At 44.6% G+C, this 24,178-nt stretch overlaps 1 protein-coding gene across 4 annotated transcripts in view; it reads right to left on the bottom strand.

Moving 5' to 3' along the window:
- The window catches only part of lrrc45 (leucine rich repeat containing 45), a 76,854-nt gene that overhangs the window by 16,785 nt on the left and 35,891 nt on the right, over nt 1–24,178 (bottom strand). For all 4 annotated transcript variants that reach the window (XM_070857677.1, XM_070857675.1, XM_070857674.1 and 1 more), the window contains 6 exons: nt 23,762–23,897; nt 22,913–22,990; nt 17,549–17,660; nt 12,796–12,866; nt 7,675–7,767; nt 7,223–7,315 (listed from right to left, as the gene is read on the bottom strand). In XM_070857677.1, coding sequence (XP_070713778.1) covers nt 7,223–7,315; nt 7,675–7,767; nt 12,796–12,866; nt 17,549–17,660; nt 22,913–22,990; nt 23,762–23,897 — 583 coding nt within the window. The remainder of the gene's footprint in view (nt 1–7,222; nt 7,316–7,674; nt 7,768–12,795; nt 12,867–17,548; nt 17,661–22,912; nt 22,991–23,761; nt 23,898–24,178) is intronic.

The raw sequence follows: 24,178 nt of genomic DNA on the forward strand, positions 1-24,178 counted from the left end.
GAAGGGAATGGGGGGGGGGAAGGAGAATGGGGGGGGGAAGGAGAATGGGGGGGGGGGGAAGGAGAATGGGGGGGGGAAGGAGAATGGGGGGGGGGAAGGAGAATGGGGTGGGGGAAGGAGAATGGGGTGGGGGAAGGAGAATGGGGTGGGGGAAGGAGAATGGGGGGGGGGGAAGGAGAATGGGGGGGGGAAGGAGAATGGGGGGGGGAAGGAGAATGGGGGGGGGAGGAGAATGGGGGGGGGGAGGAGAATGGGGGGGGGGAGGAGAATGGGGGGGGAAGGAGAATGGGGGGGGGAAGGAGAATGGGGGGGGGGAAGGAGAATGGGGGGGGGAAGGAGAATGGGGGGGGGGAAGGAGAATGGGGGGGGGAAGGAGAATGGGGGGGGAAGGAGAATGGGGGGGGGAAGGAGAATGGGGGGGGGGAAGGAGAATGGGGGGGGGGAGGAGAATGGGGGGGGGGGAAGGAGAATGGGGGGGGGGGAAGGAGAATGGGGGGGGAAGGAGAATGGGGGGGGAAGGAGAATGGGGGGGGAAGGGAAATGGGGGGGGGAAGGAGAATGGGGGGGGAAGGAGAATGGGGGGAAGGAGAATGGGGGGGGAAGGAGAATGGGGGGGGGAAGGAGAATGGGGGGGGGAAGGAGAATGGGGGGGGGGAAGGAGAATGGGGGGGGGAAGGAGAATGGGGGGGGGGAAGGAGAATGGGGGGGGGAAGGAGAATGGGGGGGAAGGGAATGGGGGGGGAAGGAGAATGGGGGGGAAGGAGAATGGGGGGGAAGGAGAATGGGGGGGGGGGAAGGAGAATGGGGGGGGGAAGGAGAATGGGGGGGGGGAAGGAGATGGGGGGGGGAAAGGAGAAAAATGGGGGGGGAAAGGAGAATGGGGGGGGGAAAGAGAATGGGGGGGGGGAAAGGAGAATGGGGGAAGGAGAATGGGGAAAGGAGAAGGGGGGGAGGAGGGGGGAAAGGAGAAGGGGGAGGAAGGCTGACGGGCCGGCCCCAGCTGGGCCCCAAGACTTCGGGCAAGGCCTGTCCCCAGCACAGATTTACAGGTAGGTGGCGTTGGGTCAGGTCGGGCGGAACGCGGGTCGGGGTCGGGTCGGGTTCGGGTCGGGGGGGGGGGCAGAGGGAGGTCGGGTCGGTTCGTGTCGGGGCGGGGGGAGGGAGGTCAGGTTGGCGGGGGGGGGGGCGGTGGTCAGGAGCGCGGGTCGGGTCGGGGGGGTGGTAGGAGGGAGGTCGGTTCGGGTCGGGGGGGTGGGGGAGGGGGGGAGGTTCGGGTCCGGGGGGGGGTGGGGAGGGAGGGAAAGGGAGATCAGGTCGGGTGGGGGGTGGGGGGAGCGCAGGTCGGGTCCAGTCCGGTCCGGAGGCGGGGGGGGTGGTGGGGAAAGCGGGAGTTGGGTCAGTGTCGGGGTAATGTCCGGTCCGGGGGCGGGGAGGAAGTGGGAGTCAAGTCGGGTCGGGAGGAAGCAGGAGCTGGGCGTGGGAGGCAGCCTTATGCACGCAGCTCCAGTGAGGCCATTCGGCCAGGGCTAGGGGATTCGGGCCCCTCCCACACAGTTTTGGGCGCCTGGAGCTACTGCACATGCGCGCCCACTGTAGCGCGCATGTGCAGAGGTACCGGCACTGTTTTCAGCGCAGGGACCTAGCTCCGCCCCCTACAGCTCTCGTGCTGCGCCGCGCCCAACCCTAGAGGACCAGCAGGGAGCCGGAGAATCTGTAAGTTTTTTTTAGGCGCACTTTGTGGCGCGAAAAACGGGCGTCCAGGTTGGGGCTGCGCCGTTCTAGGCGCGGCCCGAAACTTGGGCCCTTAGAAAGCAGCAAAAGACAACTAAAAAAATGATGGAGGATAGTTTAGGAGAGTAAACTAGCAAGCAATATAAAAACAGATAGTAAGAGCTTCTACAGGTATATAAAAAGAGAGTAGCTAAAGTAAACGTTGGTCCCTTAGAGGATGAGACTGGGGAATTAATCATGGGAAACAGGGAAATGGCAGAGACTTTGAACAAATATTTTGTATCGGTCTTCACGGTAGAAGACATGAAAAGCATCCCAAAAATTGATAATCAAGGGACTACTGTAGGGCGTGGTGGGGGAACTTAAAATAATCACTATCACTAGAGAAAATGTACTCGGCAAACTAATGGGACTAAAGGTGGACAAGTCCCCTGGACCTGATGGCCTACATCCTGAGGTCTTAAAAGTGGCTGCAGAAATAGTAGATGCATTGGTTGTAATCTAGGCAAATGTAACGCCCCTATTGAAGAAAGGAGGAAGTCAGAAAGCAGGAAGTTAGCCTAACACCTGTCACTGGGAAAATGCTGGAATCCATTATTAAGGAAGTAGTAGCGGGATATTTAGAAAATCATAATGCAGTCAATCAGAGTCAGCATGGTTTTATGAAAGGAAAATAGTGTTTGACAAATTTGCTGGAGTTCTTTGAGGATGTAACGAGCAGGGTGGATAAAGGGGAACCAGTAGATGTCGTGTATTTGGATTTCCAGAAGGTTCCTGTACATGAAACTCAAAAAGTTAGCGTGCAGGCACTGCAAATAATTAGGAAAGCAAATGGAATTTTGTCCTTTTATTGCAAGGGGGATGGAGTATAAAAGTAAAGAAATCCTGCATTGGTTGGACCACACCTGGAGTACTGTGTACAGTATTGGTCTCCTTATTTAAGGAGGGATATACTTGCATTGGAGGCAGTTCAGAGAAGGTTCACGAGATTGATTCCTGAGATGAAGGGGTTGTCATATGAAGAAAGGTTGAGTAGGTTGGGCCGATATTCATTGGAGTTTAGAAGAGCGAGAGGTGATCTTATTGAAATTTATCTGAGGGGGCTTGACAGGTTGGATGCAGAGAGGATGTTTCCTCTCATGGGGGAATCTAGAACTAGGGAGCAAAATCTCAGAATAAGTGATCGCTCATTTAAAATGGAAATGAGGAAGAATTTCTCTCAGAGGGTCGTGAATCTTTGGAATTCTCTAACCCAGAGAGCTGTGGAGGCTGGGTCATTGAATAATTTTAGGGTGGAGATTGAATAGATTTTTGAAGGATAAGGGAGTCAAGAGTTATGGGGAGAGGGCAGGGAAGTGGAGTTGAGGCCATGATCTTATTGAATGGCGGAGCAGGCTCGAGGGGCCAGATGGCTTACTCCTGCTCCTATTTCGTATATTCTTATGTAAAAGACATGGATGATCACTGGATGTCATAGAAACATAGAAAATAGATGCAGGTGTAGGCCATTCGGCCCTTCGAGCCTGCACCACCATTCAATAAGATCATGGCTGATCATTCACCTCAGTACCCCTTTCTCTCCATACCCCTTGATCCCTTTAGCCCCAAGGTCCATATCGAACTCCCTCTTGAATATATCCAATGAACTGGCATCAACAACTCTCTGCGGTAGAGAATTCCACAGGTTAACAACTCTGAGTGAAGAAGTTTCTCCTCATCTCAGTCCTAAATGGCTTAGCCCTTATCCTTAGACGATGTCCCCCGGTCCTGGACTTCCCCAACATCAGGAACATTCTTCCTGCACCTAAATCTGTCCAGTCCCGTCGGAATTTCATATGTTTCTATGAGATCCCCTCTCATCCTTCTAAACTCCAGTGAATACAGGCCCAGTCGATCCAGTCTCTCCTCATATGTCAGTCCAGCCATCCCGGGAATCAGTCTGGTGAACCTTCGCTGCACTCCCTCAATAGCAAGAAAGTCCTACCTCAGATTCGTAGAACACAATATTCCAGGTGAGGCCTCACCAAGGCCCTGTACAACTACAGTAAGACCTTCTTGCTCCTATACTCAAATCCCCTAGCTATGAAGGCCAACCTACCATTTGCCTTCTTCACGCCTGCTGTACCTGCATGCCAACTTTCAATGACTGATGTACCATGACACCCAGGTCTCGTTGCACCTCCCCTTTTCCTAATCTTCCGCTATTCAGATAATATTCTGCCTTCGTGTTTTTGCCCCCAAAGTGGATAACCTCACATTTATCCACATTATACTGCATCTGCCATGCATTTGCCCATTCACCTAACCTGTCCAAGTCACTCTGCAGCCTCTTAGCATCCTCCTCACAGCTCACACCACCATCCAGTTTAGTGTCATCTGCAAACTTGGAGATATTACACTCAATTCCTTCATCCAAATCATAAATGTATATTGTAAATAGCTGGAGACCCAGCACTGAACCCCACTAGTCACTGTCTGCCATTCTGAAAAGGACCCGTTTATCCTGACTCTGCTTCCTGTCTGCCAACCAGTTCTCTATCCATGTCAGTACATTACCCCAATACCATGTGCTTTAATTGTGCACACAAATCTCTTGTGTGAAACCTTGTCAAAAGCCTTTTGAAAGACCAAATACACCACATCCACTGGTTCTTCCCTGTCCACTCTACTAGTTACATCCTCAAAAAATTCCAGAAGATTTGTCAAGCATGATTTCCCTTTCATAAATCCATGTTGATTTGGACCGATCCTGTCACTGCTTTCCAAATGTGCTGTTATTTCATCTTTAATAATTGATTCCAACATTTTCCCCACTACTGATGTCAGGCTAACTGGTCTATAAATTACCCGTTTTCTCTCTCCCTCCTTCCTTAAAAAATGGTGTTACATTAGCTACCCTCCAGTCGATAGGAACTGATCCAGAGTCGAAAGACTGTTGGAAAATGATCACCAATGCATCCACTATTTCTAGGGCCACTTCCCTCAGTACTCTGGGATGCAGACTATCAAGTCCCGGGGATTTATCGGCCTTCAATCCCATCAATTTCCCTAACACAATTTCCCACCTAATAAGGATATCCTTCAGTTCCTCCTTCTCACTCGACCCTTGTTCCCCTAGTACTTCCGGAAGGTTATTTGTGTCTTCCTTCGTGAAGACAGAACCCAAGTATTTGTTCAACTGGTCTGCCATTTTGTTGTTCTCCATTATAAATTCACCTGAATCTGACTGCAAGGGACCTAGGTTTGTCTTCACTAATCTTTTTCTCTTCACATATCTATAGAAGCTTTTGCAATTAGTTTTTATGTTCCAGACAAGCTTCCTCTCATACTCTATATTCCCCCTCCTAATTAAACCCTTTGTCCTCCTCTGCTGAACTCTAAATTTCTTCCAGTCCTCAGGTTTGCTGCTTTTTCTGGCCAATTTATATGCCTCTTCCTTGGATTTAACACTATCCTTAATTTCCCTTGTTAGCCACGGTTGAGCCACCTTCCCCGTTTTATTTTTACTCCAGACAGGGATGTACAATTGTTGAAGTTCATCCATGTGATCTTTAAATGTTTGCCATTGCCTATCCACCGTCAACCCGTTAAGTATCATTTGCCAGTCTATTCTAGCCAATTCACATCTCATACCATCGAAGTTACCTTTCCTTAAGTTTAGGACCCTAGTTTCTGAATTAACTGTGTCACTCTCCATCTTAATAAACAATTCTACCATATTATGGTCACTCTTCCCCAACGGGCCTTGCACAACAAGATTGCTAATTAGTCCCTTCTCATTACATATCACCCAGTCTAGAATGGCTAACCCTCTAGTTGGTTCCTCGACATATTGGTCCAGAAAACCATCCCTAAAGCACTCCAGGAAATCATCCTCCACCGTATTGCTAGCAGTTTGGTTAGCCCAATCTACATGTAGATTAAAGTCGCCCATGATAACTGCTGTACCTTTATTGCACGCATCCCTAATTTCTTGTTTGATGCTGTCCTCAACCTCACTACTACTGTTTGGTGGTCTGTACACACTAGCGTTTTCTGCCCTTTGGTATTCCGCAGCTCCATCCATACATAATCCGTATCATCCAAGCCAATGTCCTTCCTTACTATTGCGTTAATTTCCTCTTTAACCAGCAACGCTACCTCACTTCCTTTTCCTTTCTGTCTACCCTTCCTGAATGTTGAATACCCCTGGATGTTGAGATCCCAGCCTTGGTCACCCTGGAGCCAAGTCTCCGTGATGCCAATTATATCATATTCATTAATTGCTGCTTGTGCAGTTAATTCATCCACCTTATTACGAATACTCCTTGCATTGAGGCACAGAACCTTCAGGCTTGTCTTTTTAACACACTTTGCCATTTTAGATTTTTGCTGCAATGTGGCCCTTTTTTATTTTTGCCTTGGGTTTCTCTGCCCTCCACTTTTACTTTTCTTCTTTCTATCTTTTGCTTCTGCCCCTATTTTACTTCCCTCTGTCTCCCTGCATGGGTTCCCATCCCCCTGCCATATTAATTTAACCCCTCCCCAACAGCACTAGCAAACACTCGCCCTTGGACATCGGTTCCAGTCCTGTCCAGGTGCAGACCTCCCCCAGAACCGATTTCAATGCCCCAGGAATTTGAATCCCTCCCTTCTACACCACTCCTCAAGCCACGTATTCATTTGAGCTATCCTGCGATTCCTACTCTGACTAGCACATGGCACTGGTAGCAATCCTGAGATTACTACCTTTGAGGTCCTGCTTTTTAATTACACGCCAACTCCCTAAATTCAGCTTGTAGAGACCTCATCCCGTTTTTTTTACCTATATCGTTGGTACCTATATGCACCATGACAACTGGCTGTTAACCTTCCTCCTTCAAAATGTCCTGCACCCGCTCAGAGCCATCCTTGACCCTTGCACCAAGGAGGCAACATACCATCCTGGAGTCTCGATTGCGGCCGCAGAAACATCTATCTATTCCCCTTACAATAGAATCCCCTACCACTATAGCTCTTCCACTCTTTTTCCTGCCCTCCTGTGCAGCAGAGCCACCCACGGTGCCATGAACTTGGCTGTTGCTGCTCTCGCCTGATGAGTCATCCCCTCAACAGTACCCAAAGCGGTGTATCTGTCTAAACTAATTTCCATGAATTTAACCAACCAAGAACAAAATAGTACAATTTTTACTATAAAACATACACAAAATACTTTGTGAAAAATTGTTAAAAATCCAAGAATGTGACATCTAGACTCAAAACATTGAGAAGGATGGGTAGATAGGATGGTGAATTTGATTGGAAAGAATGAAAGAAGATTGGAAAGTTTAGTAGAGCACTGACTCAAAAGTACAAATTGAGAGAGGGGGAGGTGGGAGAGAAAAAAAGAGAGAAGGAAAAAGAGTGAGCGCGCAAGATGAAAAACAGAAATAGAAAGCAGAGAAAAAAGAAAACACAAAGTTCGGAAAAGTCAGTCAGGCTTTGATCGCCCTATGGTTTCCACTTTTATTACCTCCTCCAATCGTATTTGGTTCCTCGCTTTTATCTGCTCCTCTTCAGCTTGTGCTCGGTCAGTTATAGCAGCTGACTTTATCCGGCTTACATCCTATCAAAGAAACAAACTTTAGGACATTACCTATCATTTTATAAAACTATTTTGAAATGATTCCATTTAGAAGGGTAGAATTTCTGCTTTGGCAGTCCGATGCAAATTGCGCACAAAATTGCACCCATTTTGAAAAATGATACGCCCAACACCGCGTTTCTGCTCAAACTCATTTGCTTATCGACGAATGCAATATCTGCCATGAACCAGGCAACGTCTTAAAATGTAATTCACGACCTCAGAATGTGCCAAAGCATTTTACAGCCAATGAAGTACTTTTGAAGTGTAATGTATAAAATAGAAGCTGGCATGTATTCAACTAACTTCATGCCATGACTCGGCAATTGTTGTTCACTCACTGCTTCCAGTTGAATTCGAACGTTTTCAAGTTTCTGAATTCTGTCCTGCAATGACCGCTCGCTCTCCTCCTGGTACCGTTTCATCTGATCCATCTGATCAGATACAGGGAAAAGATACAGAACAAAAAAATAGAATGCTGAATATGTTGCCTGATCAGAAATCCCATATTTCAAGTATCGTTGGATAGTACGTTTCAAACTGTTGCATTCAAAGGTTTCGAGTCTGAACACAGATTGTATTTCTCACTTCTGAGTAAATGGATAATAAATTTTGTCCATCCAATATTATAAAAAATCCAATTGTCCAAAGTTATACAAGTGTTTCTCTTAAAATACGTTAAAAATCAACTGCTGGACTATGTTTAAGTTTATTTCCCAGAATAGTGTAAATATTTTTTAAAAATCATTAAAACCTCAACTTTTAAGAGGCAGTCATTAGATTTGAGCTACTTTTAGGATTTCTCAACATTAAGACCTTAATTGACCTTCTGTCTGTCTGTTCTCGTCTCATTTTTCTCCTTCACCTCCAGAAAGGTCAACGTTGTTCTTAACTTCACTCACTAGTTTAGTCAGCATTAAGAATTTTCAGATTCCCATATTGGGCCGAAAATTGTGGCCTCGGCAGGTCCTTTGAAGTGCAAGGCTTCGCAATAGCCGATTCTCGGGGCGTGATGTGCATGCGCCGAAAACCAGCTTTTCTGATTTGTCGAGATTTCTTCTGACAGAATTTACACATTCCAGGGAGAATGACGTCCGCAGGGCAGACATTGGGCGAGTTGCCTAACTCTTGCCCAGCGAATGTCCTTCACACTTTTACGCCTGGTAGAAGCAGGCCTTTAGTCTACTTTTACCAGCATAACACTTTTAAAACATATAAAAATTAAATTTAAATCATTCATTTTTACATTAAAAATGTTGTCCATTAAGCTAAGTTTATTTTTAGCCTTATTAAAACACATTAAAATAAGTTACCAAAAATATATTTTTTTAACTTTCAATTAATTTTAAATATGTGAGGAATTTTTAAAAACGATGCTGTATTTCTTGCTTTAGGAGGGTTTTCTCATTGATAGTAATGGAAACTCGTAAAAACAGAGTTCCCATTTTTATCAATGAGAATACAGGTTGAGTGTCCAAAATCCGGAGTTCCGAAATTCAGAATGTTCCGGAGTCCGGACACCAGGCTGATCCGTGGCAGGGTCGTCCAGAAACTGGAAAATGTTGAAATCTGGTCTCCCCCACTCCGGCCACCCAACCTCGGCCCGACCTCCGGCCCCACCTCCCCCAGCCTCACCTTTCCCTCCGCCACCTGACCCGCCCCGCTCCTGCCCAACCCCCGCCTCCCCTCCCTGACACCCCCTCCCCTGCCCGACCTCCGCCTCCGCCTCCCTTCCCCAGCCCCCCTGCCTGACGCCCCCCCCTCCCCTCCCTACCTCGGCCCAGGCAGAGACGTTCCAAAATTCTTAAATACCTGGAATCCGGAATGGCCTCAGTCCCGAGGTTTCCAGATTTCGGACGCCACACCTGTATTGTCTAGTGATTGGTGGTCCAGGCACACGTGACACCAGCAGGTACGTACGGGGAAGTCATCTTCCCGTATGCTGCGCAGCGACTGAAGGCCTCCGACCGGAATCCTACGTTGATCCAGGATCACCAGGTATTTTCGTAAAAAAATTTTGGGTCGGAGGAATTCGTCCGAAGGAAACCTCCGACCGCAATTTCCTCCCCACATTGTTTCCTTGTAAAGCTTGCATTCATTGAAAAAACAGCCTGCAACCACTCTCTGCTGCCACAAGCTGAAATCTATACTGAATATCTACACTGAGGATGGATCATATTTGCATCTCTGTACAGACTTAGGGCTCAATTTTCCCCAAGCCCGTTTTCTGGTGTATTGCCAGAGTTGCGCCGCTTATTTAGGTCAAGAAATGCGTCAGAAAAACATGTCCGAACTTTTCCCGATGTTTGTGCTGTAATCTGGAGCCTCACAGCGTGGTTGGTCGCCTCGGGGGGTGGAGCCTGCGGTCCGTGCCGGATAAAGCAGCCGGGCCTTCTGCGCATGTGCGGGGGAAAAAAAACTGACGTTCTTGACGTCGCTGAAATGGCCGCACATGCGTAGTACAGCTCCCAAAGGTCTTCTGTCCTCTCCTCCCTCCCCCCTCCCCAGGCACCAAGCCTTCAGATCGGCTGTCTACGACCCTCTCCGGTCTCCAAGTGTGGTGCCTTCCTGGTCCGCTGTGGTGAGTACCTTCCTGGTCCGCTGTGGCCCCCGAGTGCGTGCCTTTCAGTTTGCTCCCTCCCCAGCCGAGCCTCAGCTAGTGAGTGCCGGTCCTGGTCAGCTTCGCTTCCCGCCCCTAGCCCAGGCCGAATGGCGTCCGATTTAATTACCTCCACAAGGGTTTTCTCGAGAGGCTGGCCTAAGCAAAATGGAGTAACTATCAGCTAGCCAAAGTTCCCTAAATGGCCAGAATTAGTGTAGGTGGCTGGTTACACCCGCTTTGGAAAAAAAAAACGTACCTTAAAAAAACGTAACTAAATGAGTTACACTGGTGCAAATTGATTGGGGAAACTGGGTATTTTTAAGTTAGGCCAGAAAAAGCAGCCGGCTCCAAAAAAAACGGCACAAATACTGGGGAAAATTGAGTCCTTAGAGATGAATGACTGGCACTGTGGAACAATTTTTCCACTTTGCACTGCAACACAATCTAGCACTCCTAAACTAGGAGCCCTAGCCATTTTTCTTAAAACGTGCATATTACCTACACCCCATCATCCCCAATTTTTCCTCCTCCTCCCCCCAACCCTGCCACCCCATCACTGTAGGTTCTTCAGTCAGGCCATATACCTTCTGTGGCCGTCAGGGTAGGCCAGTGTGGATAGCCTGTTTCCAGTCCACCAAAAATACCACCCGAGTCAATCGCCAGGCTTCGTTCTGTGCTGTAAAATCCCACAATTTCATGACATTGATGGACTGAGGGAAATTAAACAGATGGACCACACTATTTCTTTGCATTTTGATGCTCTTATACACAATGTCACCTTGCTGCCTAACTGATCAACAGACTGTTCAGATTAAAAAATAACATTCAAAACTTCAAATATTGCTACATTTTATTAAACCGAAATGTTGCTGTGTTCTCAGGATTTACATTCTCCTCCTAAAGCTAATCAGGAGGCAACGAGAACAATCTCAAAATAATACTGCGAATAGCTTCCATCCTAGTAATAGATACTCAGTAATGTATCTTCATATTAGTAATAGACACTCAGTAATGTATCTTCCTATTTTCCAAATGTGAAATAGGTTATTTTAAATTTAATATTTAAAAAATGGTACTGTGCATGAATAATGAAATATGGCAGTGTCCTCCCTGGTATAAATCTGCAACTAGTCATCATTTACTGCATTAGCCATTTCCTGTTCATTATTCCATTGAGCTCACCATGTTCATTAGTCATAAATTCTTCCTGTTCTCGAACTGGAGGAATTTTCCAGCAGTGTGTTCAGCATCTGCTGCGATGTTCCTTTCCAGTTTTCTCTTGATATTCCTAACCTTATTTTTGACATGATTTTGTATAATCTTGTACGTAGTGGAATCAACTTCTCTTGTAAATTTACTCTTCTCCAATCTACCGTTTAATTTTCCTGTTGATTAGTGATATTGGGCCCAAGTTTCCACAAGAAAAAAAACGAGCGCCCCTCCGAGCTGAGCGCCCGTTTTTCGCGCCTAAAACGGCGCCTAAAAAAATCCTCGGTATTCTCCACCTACCTGTAGGTCCTCTGGCCTTCGGCGCAGCCAGCACGAGCTGTGAGGGGGGCGGAGCCAGGTCCCGGCGCTGAAAACAGTGCCGGGACCTCTGCACATGCGCGCTACAGTCGGCACGCAAGTGCAGTAGCTCCAGGCGCCGAACTGTGTGGGAGGGGCCCGAAGCACGCAGCCCCTAGCCCTGGCTGAATGGCCTCACTGGGGCTGTGTGAATGAGGCTCCTCCCACGGCCAGCTCCTGCTCCCCGCCCGACCAGACCCGACACTCGCTCCCCCCACTCCAACGCCGACCAGACCCGACCCGACACCCGCGCCCCCCCCCCGCCCCGCCGCCGACCAGACCCGACACCCGCTTCCCCCCCCCCCCCCCCGCCCCGACACCTGCGCCCCCCCCCCCCCACCCCGACCCGACACCCGTTCCCCCCCGACCCGACACCCGCTCCCCCTCCACCCCTGCCCCGAGACCCGCTCCCTCCTCCCGCCCCGCCCCGACCCGACACCCGCTCCCCCCCACCGACCCGAGACCCGACACCCGCTCCCCCCCCCTCCCCGACTGACCCGACCCCCCCCTCGCTCTTCTCTCGCTCTCGCTCTCCCCTCCCCACCCCTCCACCTCCTCCCCCCGCTCAGCGGCACGAACGGCTGCAGAATTCTCCCTGGCTGAAGCACTTTCACACAGGTAGGAAGATGGTTTATTTAATCTTTTCTTGGCTTATAAATGTTTATTCAGGTTGGATTTATTTGTATAATATTTGTAGAAGTATAAATAAGGATTTATTGTCGAATTTAATGAGTTCCCTTCCCCCCCCCTCCCCTCTCCCCCACCTCGTTCTGGACGCCTAATTTGTAACCTGCGCCTGATTTTTTAGTGTGTAGAACAGGTTTTTTCAGTTCTACAAAAATCTTCACTGGCTCCATTCTACTTTAGTTTGGAGTACATTTTCACTGTGGAAACTTTCAAATCAGGCGTCAGTGGCCAGACACGCCCCCTTTTGAAGAAAAAATTCTGTTCTAAACTAGAACTGTTCTACCTGACTAGAACTGCAGAAAAAAAAATGTGGAGAATTGCGATTTCTAAAATAGTCCGTTCTCCACCAGTTGCTCCTAAAAATCAGGCGCGAATCATGTGGAAACTTGGGCCCATTGTGCCAGGTTTAACCATGTGCCAATTTTGTACCCTCCAGAAACTGTGATGTGTTTGAACACTTTTTCAGCCAGTAGAGAGGACATTTTTATCCCATCTGTATAGGCTGTGTTAGAAGCATTGGCCCCAGAGCTGAAACGACAGTGCTCAATGCAATGCATCACACAGTCCCCGAAACACTATTAAACATAATTACAAAAGTCCACATTACCTCTTTCTGTCGTAGTGTATCTGCATTATCCAATACTTGTTTACAATTCTTCTTCTCAGCTTCCAGGCGCTCTGACAGTTCAAAACAGGAAAATGCGATCAGTAACATATGCTGAAAGGTTTATTTCTGATGAAATCTTATATAAAACCATGTACAGGAGGCATTTTGGAATATTATTCAAACATTCTAAAAATATTATCAGAGACTGCAGATAGGCGTATTTTAATAAGGTTTAAACCTGTGCATAAGAATGTCTAATGTTGCCAGTCATTGCATTTTCATCTCATTTAGTCTTGAATAAAAAGGTCTAACATTTAACACCCGTTTCATTAATCATATTGACCAACAGATTGAGTTAAAAGTTCTCACTGAAATGCTTTTTGCCGATCCCTCATTAAGATTTGTCTATTATGCTTCAACCAGTTCTTACTATGAACTAGCGTTGCTGCATTGTCACTTCTGGTTGAGTGATTTAAAATTCCCCTCACTGCCAGAAAAATCGTGTGTGAATAAATAATTGCTCCTGCAACCAAATTGCAAGGGCAACTGGTGAATGACCATATTTTGCATAGAATCAGTCAAATTTTAGAATATGAATATTTTCTTTTAAGTTTTAGTGAACATCTTTAGATCTTTTAAAATTTAACTAAAACAGGGAAATATTGCCGTATAAGAACATAAGAAATAGGAGCTGGAGTAGGCCATTTGGCCCTTCGAGCCTGCTCCACCATTCAAAAAGATCATGGCTGATCTTCTACTTCAACTCCACCTTCCCACATTATCCCTATATCCCTTAATTCCTATTGTTCCCCAAAAATTTATCGACCTCTGTCTGTAATATACTCAATGACTGAGCATTAACAGCTCTCTAGGGTAGTGAATTCTAAAGATTCACAACCCTTTGAGTGAAGAAATTTCTCCTCCTCTCAGTCCTAAATGGCTGACCTTTTATTTTGAGACTGTGGCCCCATGTTCTCGATTCTCCAGCCAGGGTAAACATCTTCTCAGCCTTAACCCAAAGAATTGTGTGTGTTTCATATGGTTCATATACATTTGGAGCTGCATTACACAGAACTTATTGCGCATGACCAGTGTCAATTTATACTTTTTTCTCATTTAATGAACTCTGAAATTAGAATATATAAACTTGTCAGTTGAAGAGAGTTTTGAATTCTTATAAATTCTCCAAGATCACACCCAGAAGAAAATGTTCCTGATAATCATTCCTTACAGATTTGGAAAAATCTGTAATATGGTCAGTCATTATTTGTCCTTACAAATTAATATATTCACATGTGTATTTTTGTTGTTGAGAAGAATTTGAATCACTCAACAAGAGTATGCTCTTGGTTACAAAAACAGTAGATACATCATGTCACTGAACAGTCACTTGTTTACCTCTGGACTTCCTCAGCATTTTGATATTATGCAATGCTATTCACCAATAATATTCTTTTGGATGTCAAACATTACTACGCAAGTGAGGGTGCAGCCCCAATGCACTAGGAATCAAACGATAACTGGCCCTCCCTTGGAAGATTTAATGTTAGAAGTAAATAGTTTTCTACATTATTTTTAGAAACAACAAAGAAACTTGTATAATCAAATAATTGAGACAAATTTTCATATTCTAGACAAGACTGCTGCAAACTGCGAATCTGTGCAAGAGTCTTTTGAATCCAGACCTTCCAAATTATTTCGTAATTGTATGTGTTCTGCTCTTTTACTGTGACTGGCTGGCAATGACATATTACAGCACGAAATATCAATTTTACCTAATTTTCTTTTTTCCGACTGGTTATTTTCTCTCTTCTCTCTAAATGTTACAATTAACCCATAGCATTTTAAAAGCAAAATGATCATAAAGTGACTAAATTCGAAATACCACAGAACAGAGGTGACCTGTAGGCTACCATCTTCTTTGAAACCGTGACCTCTTCAATACAAATAGTTCTTGTTCCCTACAGATTTGCAGGTTCCATTCTCTCCTCCCATCCAACCCACAGTCTGACTTGCAACTTCGACTTATGTCTACCACCCTCTTACCAGCCACAGACCTCAATCTGGGCTCCGTCTCACTATAAGTCTTGGAATTAGCCTGAGGTATCCATTTGGGGACACCTTTCCAGACCCTCAACCCCGCAAGTGAAGTCAAGATGATGCACCTAACTGCGGCCCGTGGATCACAAGTAGCTCCCAAATTTTGATAATCTGACCCTTGAAGCTTAGGCAACTCAGTTTTACTTACAATTATTTTCTATTCATTGCTTTGTTCAGTTTGAATGTTATTGGCCTGGAGGTTTGGAAAGGGCTATTCTTCGCACTGTGAAAACTACGTTTTGCAGTCATTTCAATCTCATCAACCTGGTTAATACAGAGGTGCCTGCCTCATTATTTATTTCACATTTCCCCCTGGTGCTTCAGGGGGATACTTGTCAGAAGTGTTTTTAAACACACACTGAACACTGTTGGTCAATCATGAAGCATCACATCTAGGAGTTGAAACTTAAGACATGTTGACTACTGCTTTTATTCGATAATTACTATTCGAAACCACAAGATAATTACATTCCTCTTTTTAGTTATAGATGCTGATCAGGTTTGTTAAAACAAAAACATATTTCCTATTGCTGGCATAACCTTTGGTAAGCATTGTTGTTTAATAATCCAGTTGGGTTAATTTATGGTTTTAAAATTGTCACTTTGGGAGACTGGTGCAGAGGGTTGGTACACAGTTGTTTCATCTCTAGAAACAAGAGTATGAATCCAAACGAGACTGATGTGCTGAAAGTTGTCTGTGGGCTGTAAGGGTATTGTGTGAAATTAATTAGGCCAAAAATTGCGGTCGGAGACTTCCCGCGGGCGGATGCTTTCGACCACAAAAATATTTACGAATTTACCTGGTGATCCCGGAGGAACGAACACTTTGTTGTGGACATTTATATCCAATTTGTCTCAGGTCTAACCTAATCTACTCTGTTTGCGCCTTGATTGTACAGGTGCAAGAATTCGATTTAAAAAAAATTCTTACTTTACAGCTACATCATATAACTAAAAATAAAAGGAATTGAAACGTATCAAATTACTGCAGAATCTGAATGTAGAGAACATAGGTTTGTGAAGTTCAGTACATTTATACAGAATTTGTTTTTGCACATTGAACGATTGCTTTGTAACAATTCCTACACTTATACACCAAGGCCACTGGGTGGCAGGATTGAACAGTGTCCATGATAAATCAGCTGCACTAGTGAACATACAGAAGTCCCATCTGCATTGAAGAACAATTTTAAACAAGTTTCCTCAGTTTCAATTCTGAAAATGTACAAATCTGTCAAGGCCGAGATAGGTCAGCAAAAAAGTTACCATTTGTATGTTGCACTATGTCAGTCACATACACTCGCTGCTGTGCCACATTTTTCCTGTGATGTACACAGAAGGGTGTGTGTACTTGTGTGTTGTCCATGTATTTGATGAATTGAAGGGCACTAATTTGGGAATTAATTTGGATCAAACATTCCTACAAGACTGACACATTTAGACTCCATTTAGAATAAACTCACCATCACATATACATGATATTCATTCCACAAATAAAAAAATATCCTATGGGCATTAACATGCCAGATATGAAAGTGCACCTCCCCAGTGATAGCAGTTTTTCATGTGCAAGATGGGACTGCTTTAACTCTCTATCCTCAGAGGAGGTCTTTCAATATTTCACTTTAAGTTAAAAATCAATTTTGAGTACGGAGAATTTTAAGTGACATCAGACCAATAAGCGGGACAGTAAGAAAAAGGCAATGCTATCTATTACAGGGATTAAGCAAGAGGAAAGCAGTGCTGACAGCTTTCTGTTCAGACAGTAATCTGTGCTGCACTGGGTTCATTTAATAAGATAGGTCCAAAGGATATTCAATATGCTCCTGCTTTTAATCTGTAACATGTGAAGAAATGTTTGCATATTCTTTCCTAATAACATTTTAAAAGGAGAGGTATATAAGAGATCATAGATAACCACAAAATCTTTTCGATGAATTCTATTTTTCTTTTTGATGCTAAAATCCCTTAGGGGCCAAAATTGATGGCCTTATGGCCCACTGCCACCGAGATCCGTTGGCATCCCTCTCTGGGTTGTGCCCAGTGCCAGCTTGCACTTGGGCTGGAGCGGACGGGAGGGGAGAACCGCCGGGAACTACCCATGGACGGCCAAGTGGCGCAAGTGACCTCCCGCCCGCCGAGATGCCAGATTGGTGCGGGCGGGAATCGGGGCCAGCAGGGGGAAGGACCGCCGTGAGGAGGCTGGTCTAACACTGAAGGGAAGTTTAAAAAAACGGGAAAAAAAGGTTAGTGAGCTTTTTAATAATTTTTTTTTCTGCAGCGACTTACCTTAACTGGTTCCCCTGAAATTCTTCTGGGTAATTTTTTTTCCCAATCATTTTTATTTGAACGTCTTCGACCCTCCGTGGGCCCGACTCCATCCTCAGTGGCAAGAGCCTTTGCCGCCAAGACTGGGAGCTCCTGCCCAGTATGATGGCGTACGTCATTTGCCGCCGGCCCCAACTTTTAAATTATTTTTCATCAATTTCCCACCCAAAGTACTGCCTGGTCTCTCGGCGGCGTTTTGGGCAGTACTTGGGCGGGACTTGGCCATCACCAAGTTCGGCCCCTTAGTCTGCAGATGATGATTGACACCCATATAATACAAATCCTGCAATTATTTGACGCACAAGATAAGGTTCTGTCAGATTACCCTCAGCCTGTGCTATTCTCCGTTTCATCTCAGCAGTTACATTGGCCAATTCTTGTTTCAGGTGGCAGATCTGATCATGTTGGATTTTACATCTTCGCTCTAATTCATCCACCTGTTTGACAAGGATACAAAATGAGCATCAGGTACAGATTCAGGGAATGGGTGAGTCAACATTGTAGTGAGGACCACATGCCATCATTCCACATTTAAACTTTTTACAAGCATGAGCTTCAGTCAAGTTTAAATTAGGTGACTGAAGCAGAACTATCAAGTCATTTTACATAGAAACAATTGGTGTCTTGCGCTGTGCCAAAGATCGTTCAATGCAGAAGCCTTTGGAAAGTTTTTAACCTGAATGGCAAAGGCACAATAAACATTTGTTAGGAAAAGTCAACCTGAAAATGTTAATGGAGTCCCAATTCTATGAAGCTAAACCAACGTGAGAAACCAGATCACTACCTTGTGAATAGAACTTTGAGCATGAGATGCATCCTTTCTAAACCTCTTGCACAATAGCAGCTAAAACAGATATTGTGTAACTCCTCTGGCTTTCAACAGTTACATACTTCACTTCTTTTCAAGTTTTACTGACGATCCACAAAATAAATTTGCTCTTCCTTCAAAAGAAACATTGTTCATATTTAAAAGAATCATTTGTTTGATCCAGGACTCCCTCGTCATTGTAGTAAGTGTTTGGAAAGAGAAAGGGTGAAATATGGACCTATTGGGCTGGAAATTCCCCAACCATGTGGCAAGTTTTTCAGCAATATTTCGCTGTTTTTGGCGGAAAACGGTGCGGCGGGAAATTCACTGAAGTCTTGCGCAGGCGGTTTTTAAATACCGCTGGGGAGCGGACCGCCGGCGTGGACTGGAAAAAAGCGCTTTTGCCAGATATTTGGTTCGCAGTGCACCCATTGATAGGAGGAAAAAAACGCTCGGGAAAAACCTGCATTGTAGCCCTTGGAACAGCAGTAAGTATGAAGACCTGCGAAAAACGTAAGTTTTTAATTTTTTATTTCTTTTGCAGCGATTCGATAGAAAAGGATCTTGTGAATGTTTTGTGACTTTTTAATTTTTTTGGAATTTTTTTTTGGTGTTTTTTTCCCCTCCCTGGGCCCAACTCGCAGTGGTATCGGCCTCAGAGAAAAGTTGCAGAAAATGTGCGGTTTGCACCATGAATCCTCGTGCAACCAATGCCGATTTTTACCATGAATCCTCGTGCAACCAATGGCGCATTTTATTCCGGATGTTAGGTCTTGGAATCATGGCGGATTCCTAGCCTTTTGTCTTTCAGAATTTGGATTTCATGGGGAGGTAATGGAGGGAACTGAAAGATTATGTAGGCTACTCTAAGTGAGTTAACAGTTTCTTTGAGAAGGTTACAAATCTGTTGGCCAAAGGTGACGCAGTGGATGTTATCCACCTGGATTTCAGCAAAGCACCACATAACAGACTGATTCACAAGATGTGTGCCCACGGCGATTGATGTGTGAATGAAAGGTAGTCAGCATAGGGTGGCAATATGTGGGGAGGTATCGGAACAGAAATCAGTTGCCAGAAGACCTCCACAGGTGCCAAGGTTGGAGCTGTTGTAGATTCATCACTTTTATAAGAGATTTAGGGGCCGAAATTAAGTTCCCTAAAAAGGCTGCTTACCACCGGAAAGCGGCGGAGTCGAGTGGCCGCCAACTTCCGGTCCAATGGCCATCGCCAGCAAAATTCAGCTTGGGGATTTTTCTGGAGGTCCCTACTTCTGCTCTGCCGCTGCCGATTGCTCCTAAGTGTGTGATCAAAGCACGCACCGCCGATCTTCCACACCTCCACCGAAATTCAGTTTTAAAAATCTTCCATCCGCCGAGCGATGCCCCAAACAGCTTTTTCTGTCAGTGCACCTTGTTTTCTGTGTATGGGACTTGGCTGTGAGCGGCCATTAAAGGTGAGGGCCCACTGCCGCGGCCTGCATTTTTTTTTGGCCGGTCGACTTCCAGATTGACTAGCCAATAATGCCCCCGAGTTTGGCAGGGCCGCCAACAGGCAGCCTGGCACTCCCTCTTGGGTGCCAGGCCGTTGACTCGGCCAAAGCTCTCCTGGTGGCCCAGTGGACCTAACCTACCAAATTGCAGCGTCTCTCCCCTTTAAGTGAAAGGGAGAGATGTGGTGACGCACACGTGTCATGACATCATTGCTGCTCCGCTGATGATTGACAGCGGCGGTGACTCTGTTCCGCCTCCATTTCCGCCCCTTTAGAATACTTACCGCCCAACTTCTGCCCCATTATGACTGACTTCCTGGCCGCTTAAAAAAAAAGATGACAAAGAGCTGAATTTCGTGAAAGAGGCGACTTTATCCGACGTGGCGGCGAAAACACTTCAGGTAGGTGCAACCCATTTCGGGCGGGGGTGAACTTCAGCCCCTTAGAGAATAGAATGTTATCTAAGGTGCCCAAGTTATCAGATTCCACCACATTGGGTATATTGGCTAATGATGTGATCCAATGTGATATTTTAAAGGGATCTGTACAGGCCAGGTCAAAGAGCAGAGGTAGCAGCTGGAACTTAACACTGATCAGTATAAATTCATGAGCAGGGTAAAAGTAAGAATGTGGATTACATAATAAAAAGAAATTTCATTGAAGTAGTGGAGTAGGAAATAAATCTGGGAGCTTTGGTGACTAGGTTGTTAAAACGGTTAGTTAGTATTTGCAGATGGTGAAGAAAGAAAATAAAATAATTCAATTTATATAGCGCCTTTCACGACCACCGGACGTCTCAAAGCGCTTTACAGACTTTTGGTATGTAGTCACTGTTGTAATGTGGGAAAAGTGTGCAATGCATAGCTAACGGTGTGATTTATTAATTCTAAAGAGGATTATGAACTTACAGGGAAGTTAAAAGGAAAGATTATCTAGCCCGAGGCGATATTCCCTGGAAATGAGGAAGATGAGGGGAAACTTAACATGAAGATTTTCATGGGCATAGAGAACGTGGATCCAGGAAAGTTCTGTTGTCAAGCACAGGGTCCAAGTACTAGAGGACACAGTTTTAAGTGAAAGATATCAAAAGAAAATAGGAGATTTAGGCAACTTTTGTTTTTGGTAAGACGATTAAAGAATTGGAGAACACGTTATCAGCAGGGGTGGTGGAACAGCAAACTTCGGCAGTTTTAAAAAAAAAGTGTTTGATGAATTCCTATCAGCAAAAGGGGATACAAGACCATTAGTTTGAAAATTACACTAAGAAAACTGGTGGGCGGTTTGGAACGGTAAACTCGATGAACCAATGGTCTTCTGCTGCCCAAAACATTGCCATATTCCGTTCCAATGAGAGATAGAGGAAAATTCAGCACTGTTGGGAAGAAAGGGGTTCAGACAGAGAAGAGAAATAGCATAAAATCAGAGAATTTATATTTATGTTAGTGCTATCAGCACCAAATCGGTACAGAGAGCAGAACTATGGTGTAAGTCAAGGATGAAGACAAAAAAAAGAGAAAACCCCATTTACACAAGTTTGAAGGTATTTGAAAGTAAATTGCGCACACACCTGAAGAGGCCTTGCAAGTTCTGGGTTTAGGCGTGGAAGCGCATGTGCCTAAACCCGGCACTTGCACATTTCTTTTGAGAGATCCAACGCATACGAAAGTAAAGAGCCTCCGTGGGCGGAGAGTTGGGCTAATTACCCAATTCCTGCCCAGCGAATGTCCTTAAAACTCTTAAGCCTGGTAAAAGCAGGTGTAAGGGCCTGCTTTTAGAAACATAGAAAATAGGAGCAGTAATAGGCCATTCGGCCCTTCGAGCCTGCACCGTCATTCAATATATCATGACTGATTCTCTATCTCAACACCATACTCCTGCTGTTGCCCCATACTTCTTGATGCCTTTTATGTCTAGAAATCTATCAATCTCCTTCTTAAATATATTCAGTGACTTGGCCTCCACAGCCTTCTGTGGGAGAGAATGCCACAGGTTCACCACCCACTGAGTGAAAAAATTTCTCCTCATCTTGGTCCTAAATTTCCTACCCCGTTATCCTGAGACTGTGATCCCTTGTTCTAGACTTCCAAGCCAGGGGAAACATCCTCCCCGCATCCAGTCTGTCCAACCCAGTCAGAATTTTATATGTTTCAATGAGATCCCCTCTCATTCTTCTAAACTCTAGTGAATACAGGCCTAGTCGACCCAATACCAGCACAAGAGTTTTAAAAGATAAAAAGATTACATTTTATCACAAATTTTTATAGTAAAAACCCTGTCCATTATGGCAAGTTAATTTTAACCCTATTAAAACATGTTAAAAAAAATGTTTTTTTTTTAAAAACATTTAATTTAATTCAAATTCAATTAATTTTAAATATGTGACACGTTTTTTTAAAATGTATGTATTGCGTTTGTGTTTCTGGGGGTATTCCCATTCATAGTAATGGGAGCTCTGTACAAACGGAACTCATTATTACTATCAATGAGAATACTCCATATTCATTGGTGGTCCGGCCCACATGATCGCAGCGATGCACCTATGCTAATGGAATACGTGGGCCTCTGCGCTGGGCTGCGCAAATCGGCCTCGGAGCTGAAGTATCCATTCCTTTGGGTCCACCAGGTACTTTCGTAAAAATATTTGCGCTCACGAGAAACTTCTGACCGCAATTTGTGGGCCAATATTAATGTGTTACCAGCAACCTCTTTCAAGCACATACCATGTACTTAGACACTTGAAAAACGTACATAAAATGCATAGAAACATGGAACACACAGTTCCACAACATAGAAATAGGCCATTCAGCCCAAATCAATGTTGGCATTTATCCTCCATGCAAACAAAGTTCTAATCACATTTGCCCGTTCTGTGCCCATATTGTTTCATCCCCTTTTCCAGCATCCACCCAATGAATCTAATTTTAGATAACTGCAGCTTGCAGTATTAATAACTAGCTCAAAATTGTATTTGATTCCTTAGAACACTTAAGACATATTACAGAATCCCTATTTTCCCTTTTGAACATTACAATACAAGTTTAAGGGCCGGAAAAAGGTGCTGTATGAGTAAATGTACCTAATATTTTTTTGATATATAAATTACAAGTTTCAAAATTCTAGATTCAGTGTCTTTTGGTGCAACTAAATATTTTAGGAAGGGAGGCATGTGTGTTCAGGGGGACTGATCAGTATAGTTTTAAATGTTCTGCATCTATCGCACAGTAACAGTTGCCAGAATAATTGCTCAGAATTATAAAAACAAAGTATTCTGATTTGCCTACAAGAATAATCCTAGCCAAACAGAACACATTCCGTAAAACAGCCAATTTTTGAACCCAATTCATTTCCAGTGCCTGGATACATAATCTGATTGATGGAGATTTCATAACTACCTTGTTTTTGAGCTCCATGTTTTTCCCATTTGCTGCATTTATCTCCCTGGTAAACTTCGCCTCTCGCATACATGCTTCCTGGTAGGGAAAAACAAACCTCTTCAATAAAAAGAAAGACAGACTTGAATTTATAAAGTGCCTTCCACGACTACTGGATGTCTCAAAATGCTTTACAACCACAATGAAGTACTTTTGGAGTGTAGTCACTGTTTTAATGTAGGAATATAAATACTTTAGTAAAGATGACAAAACACAGATCAGTGCCACTGCGTCTTGGTTGTATTTTCTGCGTGGTCTGTAGTGGTCCCTTTAAGTAGCACTGGTTAGGCTGCTCAATGCCCGATAACTGAAAATAGCCTACAAATCGCATAGGATCCCGATTAACAAATTAAAAGTGGTCTTCTGCTTGAAATAGACATTGCTCCGGCTGCCTATTTTCAGCACAAGTTGAAAATGCTGGCGGGTGGAGCAGCAGGAGGAACAGGTTGCTAAGTGTTGCACCTCAACTTTTGGAGCAATACTACCGATTCTGTCCTTTCCCACAATTGTGATTTATCAAATACGTATAGATAGAATGAATGCCACGATATGCCAATTAATGGGTTATGTGGCCAATTTGACTTATCTGAACATTCACATCTGCCAGCCCAGAAGTCATATTGCACAAAAACAATAGCATTGTTTCAAATTGCTACATGACAATGTAGCTAATTGTTGATCCTATCCCTTACATATCACCTGTTGGCCAATCACAGAACAATGGAAAAAACCACATCCCCAAAAACTGCAATCGTTCAGTTGCACATCAATTAATGCTTTTTGTGGAAAGCCAAAAAGCACCATTATTACCTCTTGCTCATTATTAAGGTCCTTTGAATGCCTCTCTTTCAACTCATTTTTTTCCATTCTTGCTTTCTCGAGGAGCTCTCTCAGATCATTTGACTTTTGTTCTGATAATGCAAAAGCAGCCTCTGTCATTTGCATTCTAGAACAGAATAAAATGAAAAAAATCTAGTGAGGGAAGTAATAAAACAGGATGCAGCCAAATGATTTAGACTGGTTAAGCACCTAGACATATGGCAAATGAAAGCCAGCAGTGGTGCATTTAAGTGTAACACAGGTTAAAAATATGAGGTATAGATATATACTAAAAGAAATTGAATTAGCAGTAATAGAAAGTGCCCTAGTAACAATAGCAGACATGTCACTTTCAATGGGCTCAAGTTACGGACTCCCGCTAGAATGGCACACATCGGAGAGGCCCGC

Source organism: Pristiophorus japonicus, chromosome 16 (assembly GCF_044704955.1).
Source record: "Pristiophorus japonicus isolate sPriJap1 chromosome 16, sPriJap1.hap1, whole genome shotgun sequence".
Taxonomy (NCBI): domain Eukaryota; kingdom Metazoa; phylum Chordata; class Chondrichthyes; family Pristiophoridae; genus Pristiophorus; species Pristiophorus japonicus.